At 40.5% G+C, this 14121-nt stretch overlaps 1 protein-coding gene across 3 annotated transcripts in view; it reads left to right on the top strand.

The window, feature by feature from the left end:
- Positions 1–14121, top strand: part of LOC110077136 (FRAS1-related extracellular matrix protein 1) — a 149961-nt gene that overhangs the window by 46285 nt on the left and 89555 nt on the right. For all 3 annotated transcript variants that reach the window (XM_072997709.2, XM_072997708.2, XM_072997710.2), the window contains exons 18-20: positions 2943–3128; positions 4978–5174; positions 12238–12463. In XM_072997709.2, coding sequence (XP_072853810.2) covers positions 2943–3128; positions 4978–5174; positions 12238–12463 — 609 coding nt within the window. The remainder of the gene's footprint in view (positions 1–2942; positions 3129–4977; positions 5175–12237; positions 12464–14121) is intronic.

Below are 14121 nucleotides of genomic sequence, written 5' to 3'. Positions count from 1 at the left end.
TCACCCTGATAACTGTGTGTGATCATAATACTAGGAAGTCTAAATTGTCTAGTGAGGATCTAATTGAGCTGATGCCAATGCTTTGATCTTGGATGTGTTGAAGAGACTCTGTGTTGAAGCTTCATATTAAAGAATGTGTTGTTGACACAAAGACCATAATAACAGCAAAACTCCAGCAAGCGTTGGCCATTTTCATTCATCTTCCCAATGCCAAAATAGCCTAGACAAGTGGGCCAAGAATTGTGATCAGCACCAACTGTAGCGTTAAAGTCTCCAAGAATGAACAGAGGCCCTCTCTCAGGGATTTCTTTGATAGTAGCTGCCAGACCATCATAGAATTTGTCTTTGACTTCTGCTGTAGACGACAGTGTTGCTACATAAGGGTGACTAGTCCTGCTGATGAGTGGAGCTACAAAGACAGGATTCTTTCACTCCCTGCAGTAATCGAACAATGGATCTCAGCAGAGTATTTCTAACCACAGACCCAACACCATATTCCCTGGTCTCATTCAATGGTTTTCCCTTCCAGAAGAATGAGAATTTGTTTTTCTTTAACAGATCCCAGGTCTGGCAACCTCATCTCTTGCAGTGCAACAATGTCCATCTGCAGCCTACTCAGTTCCGTGTCAATGACAGCTGTTTTGTACTCGTTGTCTATTTCCTGCAGGTCATCAGAAAAGCCAGGGGTCATTGCCTGAACATTCCAGGTGCCCAATTTTAGGGAAGAAGTTTTCTTCTGATTGTTGCATGGTGCAGGGTTAGTGATCTGCTTGTCAGCTTTTACCCTATACCCCATGCACCCTGTGAGTTTACCAGACTGTTGCAAAGCAGCACATTGTTGGCTGGGGGCTGCCCAGCTTAAGGCAGGTGGTAGCTACCTAGTGAGGTGCAATGACCTCTCCCACCATTGGAAGTAGCCCCTGGCATCATGCTCTACACCGAGCAAAGATTTATAACCAGTAACTGTTACTTCCCGTGTTGTTTCGACGCTGTTTGGAAGGGGTGGAGATGGAAAGGGAGAGGAAAGGAGTTTGGAAAAGGATTATTAATAAGAAAACTGCAAACTGTGGATAACCACAGAAACATAACAACTCAGTGGCACAACAGAGTTTAAAAACAGGAGCATTTGGTCTATACTGGAAGTTCATACAGAGTGGAAAAATATACGTTCATAGAGTTTGGAAATGTAATTGGAGAACAGCATGACAAAACTACCATACATTCACTCCCGAGCATAAGGGCAAGGAAGTAAAATTTGCCAACTGAAAGGAAATGGGGGAATGTAATCTAAGATTTATGAAAAATAAACATTGCCTGGTTGGATGTAAGAACCACAACAATGCTAAATAAATAAATAAATAATTCCAGCCTTCCCAGTGGCAATCTAGCAGTTACTGATAGTGGAGAATGTGTGCGGTGATCCTTCAGAATCCTAAAAGTGACTGGAATCTTTAAAAAACTATTTCTTTCCTAGCATTTCAGCAACACAATGAGAAAACAAAAAGGATTTGGGGGAAACAATAATGGTGCGGCCTCAAGATGATTCCAGTTTATACTAACCCTTATGCTGGGCTTTCTAAGTTTAGAGAACTCAGAAGTGATTTATCATTCCCTTCAAAGGTGCTGTTGCCCAAGGCTGGACCAACACACACCATGTCTTAGATTCTGATTTTCAAGTTAAATTCTTTGTATCTAATGTGTTCAGGACCACAAGATATTGACACTACAGTATGAGGCATCCTTGGGAATATACTGTGTCAAAATCAACTGAGTAATTTGTGAACAGAACAAATTTAGAATTAGACTGTACATATCAATGTTATATTATTTTGCCTCCTTATCTGACAACACTGGGGAATTTTGAAACATTGTTCCAGTAGCTGAAAAGAAGGATAAGGGACCTGGTTCAAGGATAAGGGACCTGGAGCTCTCCAGATGTTGCTAGACTTCAGCTCTCATCAGTTCAGACCATTGGCCATGATGGATGAGCCTGGTCAGGTTTGGAATTGGACAACATCTGGAGGCACATGGGTTTATATGGAAGAAGGAAGCTTTAAAAGGAGATTTGAATGCCATGGGATGTTCTTTTTCATGTTCACAAAAGAGTGCACTTTTGAGTCCGATAAGGAAAATTCATACTGCTTTGAGTAGTTTTGTTGCAGGTAGCTTGATAATCTACTGACATGAAACCATGGCTCCATCCTATGAAATCTATGGATCTGTAGTTTGGTGCGGGGCTTAGAGTTCATTTCTAGAGTGCTTTAGTGCTATAATTCTTGGGAGTGCACTAGACCTTCAGCTACCTCACCAAATTACAACTCTCGGGATTCTCCAGGTGGAATCTTGCTATTTAAATTGGTGTCAAGCTGCTATAGCTGTCTCATGCAGCTGCGCTCAAGGCTGGCAGTCTTCTCTGCTTGTTTAGCTTTCTGTTGCAATTTCAGGAAATCAGAACCATTATCCCATCCTTCTTGCCTTGGGCTGCAACGAAGTTTTACAAATGGAGTTTAGCTGCCTCAGAGACTGCATTAATTTCAAAGGCCAATATATGGGCATAATACAAACAGGCTGAGAATGGCAGAGAAGACAGGAGGAAAATAATTTGAATTCTCCAACTATCAGCTCCTGATTAAAACCCTCCTTGTTCATTTTACTCACCCTTCTAGCCCTTGAAGAAGAAAGGCCACTTAATTTTTGCCAGCAGCTATAACTGAGTAGAGCTAGACACCATCCCAATAGTGCTGAGCAAGTTATTTTGAGCTGAAGCAAAAGTGTCACTAGTGCTTTTCTCAGCAGCTACTAACCAAATCAATATCCGATTAGGCAGAGCTGCTAGACAGGCAGGCTGTGATGACTTAGCCTCATCTTAGTTAAAAACAATCAAAGCAGAACTTTAAATCTGAAACAGGGAGGATAATGTTCTCCTTCTGCCTTTTCTCAAGGAGAAATATTTCTGGTGGACGAAGGGTCTTCAGCATGTATCAGTGTAAAATATCTGGGTGCTTCAGATGAAGATTCAAAATCTGAGGAGCTGACATTCTACTTAGAGACAAGTCCTCAGTATGGTTACCTGGAGAACCTTCTTCCTCCACCTGGGTACGAGAAGAGCAATGAAGGCATGAATATAAGTGAGTCCCAGACTTGTTGCCTTATTTTCTCTCTCTCTCTCTCTTTCCCCCCAAAGAACAACAATCGGTATCACGTGTGTGTTCCTTTACAAATAATTTCTGAACTACCATTTCCTCTCTTTGCTTTTCTTTTTAAAGCATATGGTACACATGCACACATTCTTCCTTTCTCGGTCACGAAATTTCAATTTTCTCTCAAGTCCCTGTGAAACCTTAATGGGACTTTCAAGCAGAATTCTGTCTAAAGTAAGACACCAAAAATCCGGAGGGCACAAACTTTTGCTGCAAAAAGGACATGAACTTGCTCATTATGTATTCTCTGCAGTAAAGTTGTGAATCCACCTGTCCCCAGCCACTCATCCCTGGGCAGAAGGAAATAGAGAATACATGGGCCTGTCACAAAACCAAAATGAGTCTAATGTGTTTAGAGCCAGGTGTTTCTCTCCATTTGTGAATGTCTGTTCCATGTCTGGCAATCTCATGTGTTCCAAATTTAGCCAACAAGGCAGCAAAGTCCTAGGTGCCAAAATCTTTACTTGCAGCTCTGCATTCAAGAGACACAGAAACTCAGTCCCACCTTGTGCAGTGTAGGACTGAACTACATTAATAGGGGATACAGTAATGGAATTTGAAATGCTTGACACTTCCTTTGGATCCATGCTTCCATAGAAAGTCCTAGCCATTTTGGATCCACTTGATTTTATTGTGGTCCACAGCAGTTGTCCATTTTCAGTTTCCCAGCTGAATCTTGTTACTCATTTAACTCAATTTCTACAGACTTTCTTATTCGTAATCTCACCATTTGATCTGTAGTGAGTGGGTGCATGTCTACATGAGATGGGTCTTCTGAAAGGTAAGAACCAAGTAGGTCTGCCTGGCCCCTGATTATTAGGATGCATATAGTACATGAAGTTTGTGCTAGTGTAAACAGGGATTGTTTTTTTAGTATGTCTCTGATGAACTAACCAAAACTTGTGAGTTTCTTTATATTTAGGGTAGGAAAAGATTCTTCTTGAGGATAAGAATAGTGTGGCCAAGAATGAAACTGACTAATCCTTGTTTAAAATCAGGTCACTCTGTTTGCCAAGGGCATGCATGGGCGCTTCAACCTTCACACTGAGCAGAAGAACTAAAGCATCTCCAGTTTCTGCGTCCCTATGTTCAGGAATAAAAAAGGGAGAAATGTTGAGGTTTTAAAATGAAAGAGACTTGGCTAACTCAAAGAGATCATGAACATGGATTCTTTTAATTCATCAGGAATGGAAAACACCTGGCTCTTGCTTTGTCTTGTCTTGACGTCTTGCCAGCAGCTCAGAGACAATGGAAATATATATTTGTAAGGGCTGGGAAATCCCAAGTGATGGATATTCAGTGATTAGCCAGTTCTGCAGCTGTTGTTTATGCATGCACACTGAGTGATTCCTTTAGGCCAATGGTCCCCAACCTTGGGCCTCCAGATGTTCTTGGACTTCAACTCCCAAAAATCCTGGCCAGCAGAGGTGGTGGTGAAGGTTTCTGGGAGTTGTAGTCCAAGAACATGCTTTAGGCAGTGGTTCCCAACCTTGGGCAACTCAAGTATTCTTGGATTGCAACTCCCAGAAGACCTCACCACTACCTGTGCTGGCTGGGGTTTCTGGCAGTTGCAGTCTAAGGACACCAGGGCTACCCAAGGGTGGGAACCACTGCCTTCAGGCATCTCTTTGAATGTAACATATTCTTGGGTTATGGAAACATGTGAAAAGAAAGTAAGCTTGTGTAAAATAACTCCTTCGCTTGACTCTACATGAGAAATAAATGGAATGATTAATGATTAATTACCTGCTTTTAACACATTGACTCTCTCCGAAAGGTATGTTCACTTTTCAGAGCCTCAAGGATGGTTATGTCAACTACGTTCAGTCCAAGCACAAGCGTTTAGAACCCACCTCTGATAGCTTCATGGTATCAGTTAGTGATGGCCTTCATAAATCCATAGCAATGCCTTTCTACATCATCGTTGTTCCTGTTAATGATGAAATACCGGGGCTGCAACTTAGAAACATAACAGTGAGTCAAATCAGTTTTCCCATTTAAATTCCTTCTGTTTGATAAGTAGATTTTGCCTGTCAAAACAGTAATCCCACGGCCTAATATATCATCATTGTGTAGCAGTTGTCTGCCTATGTAAATTTATGTTTTGTTTAAGTTACAGAAAATACTGTAGAAGATAGCCCCCTCTAATGAAAGATTCCATACAATTGTAGCAGTCCTCACAGTTAATTTTGATTGGGGGGGGGGTTCTTGTTGATTACATGATGTAAACCTAGTTATGCACAGACCTGATGCTTTTCCATAAGTATGTGATACATTTTGTTCAGCTAGCAGAAAAGTGTTGCTTTTCTGGCTTGTATGATTGCCTATATGGCTCCTTTAGAGCAGTGGTGTGTAAGAGGGGAGAGGGAGAAGGACGGGAGAGAGCTGATCATATTAATCATGACATCTTCAGTGGGATGGGCTGGATGGTTTGGCATTACTTCAGGTTCATACCCCTAAGGGTGGCACATCTTCAGAAAAAAAATGCTTTATTTTGTTAATGTTACTAGTTTAGTATTACCTCAGGTAAGTGATACTCAGCATTCATTCAGAAAGGCTGCACCTTACCGACTCAGAGCAGAAGAGCCAGCCTGGGGCTTTCCTTACTTTGCAGAATGACATGGCAGGTGAGGGGTTGGGGGAGAGACCAGTTTTCACTGATGAATATCCAAAAGACAGTGCTTCTCACCCAACCTTCCCTTTATCCTTCTTCTGAAAATTCTCCAGTTGCCTTAGCTTTGTTCACCAGCCCTTTCGAAACAAGGGAGCCAGAGCTGTCTGCAGCCTTAGAAGGCAGAACATGCGTCAGAGATGGGAATGGAGGGGGGAAGCAAGATTGTGTCCCACTGCCCAACACAGTTCCTGTCTTGTTCGTAGCTCCAGTGCCTTTTCTTTTTTCATGCCCACACATTCAACCCAGCATCTAAGGCTGAAATGCTTTCTTAAATCCCTGGAGCTTTTTGGTGGTGGTGGAGATGACAAAAAAAGCTGTGACTTTGTCTGGTGTCTTGTTTGTGCACATTATTTTCTTAAATTTCACTTGGTTGAGACTTCTTGGTCACCTCTGGAGTAGAAAAGGAGAAACAAAAAGAATCAGGAGCCTTTGTTTCCTTTGTGGAAGACACACAGACCCATGTATATATATCTGTATGCACCGAGATGTGAGGAAAATGAAAAGAGCTTCCATTGGTAGACTCAGCTGTCAGTTCAGTGCTAGAACACAGTTGGAAACTCAACAAATAAAGGAGGCTGGTGAGAAAGGAGAGAAAGATCATGGCAGAGGAGTTTGTGAAGTATTAGGGTGAGAAGTGCACCTAATTTAACCCTCTGCTGTATGGACACTTTCAGTGCCTATTCCCAGGTTATTAAACTTTTACTGTGTGAACAGCAACAACAATTGCAGTCAGTACAAAGTACCAGGCTATGCTATAGAAGACTCTCCATCATCCTGGGACAGCCTCCCATCTAGTCACTCACTAAATTGCAAAAGAAAAAAAAACAACAACAACAGATAGTATCCAACTGCTGAAGGTCATTCACTAACTTTAAACATTAAATAAGGGCCATCTGCAAATTGACCTTTCCTACACACCAGACAATTAGCTGATTTATTTTCTAAGGAGAAGATATTGCTCACCTGATTCCTGATTGTAATGCAGGAGGAGTACACCTCATCCAACCTTAGGCTTAATAAAGGGCCACAGATCCTGTTGTGCCAGCAGTGTGTGCAATACCCTAGAGAGGACAATAAAGCCAATCCCTGACATAAGAGTTTGCAAATTTGACTTGGTGAAATGACTGATGAATGGAAGTGGTGGAAGCAAGTATGTCTTTATTCTAGCTGCTTGTGCCAATATTTAGTCACAGTATTTAGCAGGGGCTAGGTACATAGGAATTGAAGCTAGGAAATCCTGTTATTGCAAGGCATTCACACAAAAACAAATATGGGGGGGTACGTTGAATGAAGTGAGCGAGGAGCTGCAATGGATTTGTCCTGAGAGGCAGAGGAAACAGGAGACCTTGGATAGACTAGAGCTGTGGTCCCCAACCTTGGGCCTCCAGATATTCTTGGACTACAACTCCCAGAAGCCTTCACCATCTCCTCTGCTGGCCAGGATTTCTGGGAGTTAAAGTCCAAGAACATCTGGAGGCCCAAGGTTGGGGACCACTGGACTAGCGTATGAAGTTCTGCAATCAAAATAACAACTATGAAGCATTCTAAATAGCATCACAAATACTCCCATGTGATCAAAAGAGCATAAGACCTATATGTGGATCAGGAAGATTTAAATCAGAATAGTTTTATTTCATTTGCTGACATTCTATTGTTTAGTGTAGTAAGTCGCAAGTAGAGGAGGCCCATTTGAATCAGTGGGGATTTGGTGTGTCAACTCCTCCAAAAGTTCCATTAATTCAATGGCCCTACTCTAGTTGCCACTTTAAGCAACAGGATTTCAGCCATTAATTGTTTTACATTCTTTATTTAGATTAAAAACTAGTTGAGATATTGAATGTTTTACAGCATATCCAGGACTGGAATTCATTTGAGACTGAGAACTGAGTGGCGAAGGGCCTTTTTCCAGGTTATTTGTCTGATTTAAACCATTCTCTGATGCTGCTGTACACACTCAGGGGAGATTATTCCAGTGCCCATTTAAGAATTTATGGCTAAATACACATTGCTGTAAATATGTGAATGCATCTGTATCCATTTTGCAAAGTCAGTAAACAGCCACACAAGCTGTGACGTGTTGTCTGGCCCTGGCATTAGGGTAATAGAACAAGGAAGGGGTTAAAAGAACTGCTGAATAGCTCAATAATTTAGGTTCGTGGCTACAGAGCTAGGCAGTTGGGAGCTCAATTCCCCACTGTGCCTCCTTAACAGGGGATGGACTGGATGATCCATAAGGTCCCTTCCAGCTTTCCAGTTCCAAGATGATTATTATAATAAACGGGCTCTGTAATAGTACAGCTTCACATTTTTTAATGTAATATGAATTAGCACAGGTGGTTTTAAAATAATGTCTTCCCCCTGGCTCGTATGAATCCGTAGGAGAGAAGGACACCAAAGGAAGATGGCTAAATTCAAAAGTCTATATATGTACAAATAAGTGACTTTTTGTAGATTCTTGATGCCCTCGTTTTGAGGGCTTTTAAGAATAAGATGTCACGCACACACCCTCAGGTAAGAATCTAGCATGGATATGTATATACATCATGCTGATCAGAGTAGAATAATAAAGTAAAAAGGAGTAGAAATGAAATAATTAAAAATTAGACTAGGAACCAGAAAAATAATGGAAAAGAGAACAGCACTGGAAGCCTAGTGGGTTTTTATTTGTAGATGTGACATCATAATTGCCTGTCTCTTGTAAGTACAGAAACCACTACAAACACTCCATATTTAGAGTGAAGGGAGGATGTTTCTTGTCAGCTTCCATGGCACAGAATGAAAGCTCTGTCAATCTGGGCCTCCATATGTGGTTCTCAGCTGGTGCAAGTCCCTGAATGAGAAACATGTGAAGAGATAAATGAGTGCTGCACACATGGTGGCTGAACTTGAAAGCAGCTGAAATTGCACCTGAGAATATTATGTACTGGATTGTGGAATGTTTGAAGATGAATAGAAGCTTGAACCCTTCTTAATGTATTGCATTGATGGCAGTTCAAGGGAGTACAGAATTATAAATACATGTGATTGAGGTAAGAGAGAGATAACACGTGCCTCTTTTAACTGAGTAGCGCACTGCATCTGCCTTGAAAGAAACACACCCGGTACATTCCTACTGAAATTTTCAAAATAAACTATCTAGACACTTGACACATTTTCCCGTAATATACACTTTATGTACAAAATGCAGAAAAGTCAGTCTCACATATGCACAGAATCTGTTGCAGAGTTTGAATTTATTTATTTTTTTAGGGTTAAATTTGTCTAGCTGTGTATAGGAAGTGCAGGGATTCACAGAGCAGAATAGCTTCAAGTCCCCCCCCTTTTTTTAATCAACTGGCACTTAAATTCTCAATAATACACTGAGACATTACTAGTAGAAAGAATAAAAGGCTTTATTATTTAAAATTGAACAGAGCAAACAGGAGAAGGAACAAAACATGGCTTTAAGCAACAGGCCTCAACAGACTCACTGACTTATTCCAACAGACAAAAGAGAGGGAAAGAGCACTGAGCAGAGAGGCGGGACTCTTTTTGAAATCAGAAGCAGGAATGGAACGATTGGTTAATGCTTGATAGATTGATAGTCACCCCAGCCCAGAAAGGTCCCTCCTAGCCAAACGTACTAAAGTCAGCATACAAGATTGCAAAAACTCCAACAGAGGAGTAGTGAGGAAAAAGATTGTTCCATATATTGTTGTTGGATGCCACCAAGTCCCTTCTGAAAAGCTATGTCCCAAAGTTTTGCATACTGTTTCCTCAGGTCCACCATTTGTTTAATCTTCCAGTGTGCAACAGAGACCATTCCAGCAGCAACATAAATGTAGTGTTTCTTTTGCCTCAAGAACTATTTTAACATAATCATTAAAAATATTTTAGTATCTATACTAATTTTCTCTCCTAGAATCCTTTTTATTGCTTCCAATGTTTCTCAGTTTCATTACAGTCCTACCAAGAACGAATCACACCACACCTCTTTTATCAACATTCTTGAATCCTTGGTTCATTTTGAACAATTTCACTGGAATAATAAACCAGTGAATTATCCCTTTAATGATTCTCACAATGTTGAAGCAACAGGACTGCAGATTTCTAGAACTGCAAGTACAGACCCAGGGAAGACAGGATCTGTGTTTTCCATTTGCAGTCTGGAGTGGCAATTAAAGTCCTTGCGAAAGACATCATTTTCTGTGGCTAGTTTTTAAGAAAGGATACGATATCATTTAAAATCCAAGCAGAATTCAGAGTATATATTTCCATGGGACTGATTGTATAATGGGAGTAGTTTGGCGGTATGATGAGAGCAGTTATGGCTTGGAGCAGAAACCATCCTCTAGCCAAACCAGGTACTATAATGTCATACTGTGCATATCTCACCCAGTGCTTTCTTTTTGTATAATGAATTACTATGTCTCATGTGGTAGTGACATACTAGGGTCTCTCCTTCAGGTGAGAGGGGGAGGCATGAATATATACATCTACCTATACTGTACAGGTGTGTGTTTTTGCTTAAATCAACAACTTTCCGTTGACAAGAGGGGAGGTGGCATTCGATCTCTTGGAACTGTTCTTTTCCTCAGGCCATGCTCCTTTGTAGTTGCATGTTCTGTGAGTATGAGAAGGTACTGCATGTCACTACAGTTCCTCCAGGCAGGGAGGACCTCTATTTGTCCAAATGACCTTTGCAGGGAGAGGATCAGTACATACACCACAGTATGAACAAATAGCTCAGTAGTTTAGGAGGTTGGGAGTTCGATTCCCAACTGCCTCCCTGACAGAGGTTAGAACCAATGATCTATAAGGTCCCTTCCAACTCTGCAGTTCCGTTGTTGTTGTTGTTGTTGTTGTTGTTGTCGTCGTCGTCATCATCATCATCATGCTTACCAGAGCTGGTATTCATATATAATAAGAGTCATGTTCCATTCTAACATATCTGCTTATAATTGCTGTGTCAGGGGAAAAAAATCTGTGAAGCAAACCTAAATGTATTTTGGAATATCTGGGCTGCAATCCTATGCATGCATAAAATTGTACTGCTGGACCTTTGTACATCTATAAACATAAGAAAAGCACAGCTTTGATACAGTTTGGTCTTCTCTCATGCTGCTGAATCTGTACCCAGACAGTTTGATTTGGGATCATTAGTATGTTCTCCTCTTCCCAGTTTGATTTGTTAGAAGGAAAAAAAGAGGGGGGGAAACACCCTCTACTTTCTAATGGAATCGAACCAACATACCAGATGAGCCATGTAACTAGGTATCTGAATTGTTTAGACACATTGGTTTGCTTCTTCATGACATGAAAGTAAACAATCCACAAATAGAGAAAAGAGACAGCTCCACACTTAGTATTATACGTTAGTCGAAGTGCAAAAAACCAGGGTGGGACATATGCAGTATGGCTTCTTTTTAAATAAATATGTGTGCATATGTTGGGGAGCAGGCAAGGTAATGCTTTGCCAGGAGTTTTCTTATTTATCATACAACTCACTTGATGAAAACAGAACAAGTATAAACTAATTGGGGTGTTATACTGGAGCTGTCCAACTGCAAAGTAGGGGGGAAAACAGAGCTGAAATGAATCTGAGGTGGTGGGAAAAGAGAGGCTGAAGCACATTTTCCTAACACAAATGTAGTTGCAAATACTCAGAAGTGATTAAAATCTACAATTATTCATGCTACGTATAAACCTTTTAGAGGGGAAACGCTGTGGCACTGCTGAAACAAGTAGGCTACTGCTTAAAATACTATTAAGAGAATGGTCAAATGCTTCTTGCATGGTTAGGCAATCACATACATTAGCATGCGATGGATAATGTCTGTGGCGATTTCTTAAACTGAGGTGATTTGCTTCCAGAGATATGCTATTTGCATTACACTGACGTAACTAAACAACAGAATTTTGGCCAATGTAATACACAATTTCAAAATCAAATGTAGTCTAGGTGTAAAAATCTGCTGATGCAATAGGGAGGAAAAGATTAAGGTTATTTATGAAAAAGTGGTTTTAGTACATCATGTATTTTAAAAATTGTAAAGAGCTTTGAAGAGAAAGGATGACTCGGGTGTGCTAAACACAAGCAGAAAAATGTAAATTGCAGTGTTGAAGAACTGGATTGATAAAGGGCCATCTAAGATGCAAAGCAGAAATTGATAATGTTCAGTTTCCCAATCATTTATAAGTCTGATTTTTCCCCTTTAAATGACTTCGACTTTAGACAACTGTTTCTAGCATATTTACTCACTTCTGAGAATTCTAATTAGATTTTTAGAAGGTTTTTTTAAATCAGTTTGCTTGATGACATTTCTTTCACTTCTTAATTTTGAAGTTTTCGTTGTCATTTTTGACAGTTGTGTTTTCCTATAGGTAATGGAAGGTGACATTAGAAGAATGGGACCTGACACCATCAATGCTGAAGATTTTGATGTCCCACAAGATTTCTTGAGATTCTACATTGCTGCTCCACCACAACATGGGTTGATACTAAATGGGATTTATGGCAGAGAGATTGAATATTACAAGCAAATAAGCACTGCTACATTTCATCCAGATTTAGAAGTTCACAGCTTTACTTTGGAGGAACTCAAACAAGGTTGGGGAATCATTTTGTTATCTGGCTTTTGGCCAGAACAATAGATGCTCTCATCATTGGGGGTGGGGGCGTTTAAGCTATATATGGTGGAGTCTAGTGCACTTTTGGAAAGAACCACCATGGACGTTTTGCCCACAGGCAGGTAACTCCAGGTTCCCTCTTTGCTGGGTAGAAAGAGCAGAGTAGCAATTTGTTACAGGGACCTATGATGATTGCCTCCCTCTGCTGCTCTTGGTAGGCGTTCAGCTATTTCTTTTGCCTAAGATACCAGATTGAAAAGCTGCTAGAAGGAAGGTAGGACCATGATGGACCTTGGCATCAAACAAGTAACCTCTATAGAAATAGTTCCTGTAATAAATTAGAAGACTCACCTTTGGCAGTCATGTGGAGTCTGCAAATGAAAGCACACAGTCTATCTGAACTGACCTTGCATATTCTAGAATCCTCAGTTCACTTGCAGGAAAATGTGTGTTAATTTTCTTTCAAAGAAAGATTAAAGCCTTTGAACTAAGGTGACATGAGAAAGAAGGCAACTGTGCATGTACTCTGAAAAATATGTGTACTTCTCTGTTGCATTTCCCTGATTTATGAAAAATATGCATGGTGCGTTTTTTTCTCTCCTTCCACTCTCATCAATCTAGAACTCAAGGTTACTTACTGAAATTGTAAGTAATAGAATCAGAAGGGACAAATTAAAGCACTGCTTAGTGTGATGCATTGTTAATTGCTCAACCTCACTGCCAAAATGTGTGATGATGGCCATAGGCTTAGCTAAGTGGCTTTAGAAACAGGAATAAACAACTTGGCGGAGGAAGAAGTCTATCAGTAGGGTGTAATTGTTCTTGATAAATTGAGGCCTACCTTCAGAACATCTGTTGTTAGCAAGTGGAGGACCATACCGGGGACAGCTGTTGTCTTCATGCCTAGCTATAGGCTTTGAAAAAGGCACCTCACTGATCACTGTTGAAAACAAGGTGCTAGATTAGGTGGACCTTGATGGGACAAGGCTTACATTATGTATTAAATTCAAAGGAAGATCAAGTAGCAGTTCTGAGCATTCCTGAAGAAACCACCCCTAAGCAGCAGAGTGGTTGAGGCTGCTTAAGCTCACCGAAGCAGTGTTTAGATGGCAGCAAAGAGGCCTTAAAAGGCAACAGTCTCATGTTCTTGCTAATTGGAGGTCCATACTATTTGTATGTGTTTCTGTATTACTGTAGGGATAACTGTAACTTTCTCAATGCGCAAAGGTGGGTGTGATTGGAGTAACTCATGCAAATAAAATAATTAGGTAAAATAAGAAGAAGGTGAGTGGCTTATAAGTAAACAAAGAACAGCTAAATTAGCAAAGACATTTATATTACGTATTCTGGAAATGAGAGTGGGAGTATTTGCTCAGAAAAAAAGACAGCTCTGAGACATGTGAAATTAGCCACTCTTCCTGAATGTAAAACAGGGAACAAGGATGTACATAAATCAGGCTTGCGTGAATTTGCAAGGGGAAGGAGTCAAAATCATTGGTTCTGAATATTTTACAATAACCGCTTATCAGCCTTTTAAACTTTCTTTTTGCAAGAAACACAATTTATGTTGTATGAGCAGCGGATGTCCTCTACTGGAAACCTCAGTTAATTGCAGGAAAATATTCTCAAGAAAGCAGA

The sequence above is a fragment of the Pogona vitticeps genome, chromosome 4, assembly GCF_051106095.1.
Source record: "Pogona vitticeps strain Pit_001003342236 chromosome 4, PviZW2.1, whole genome shotgun sequence".
NCBI classification, from domain to species: Eukaryota; Metazoa; Chordata; class Lepidosauria; order Squamata; family Agamidae; genus Pogona; species Pogona vitticeps.
Note: the sequence above shows the minus strand (reverse complement) of the source record. Positions and strands in the feature narration are given on the sequence as shown.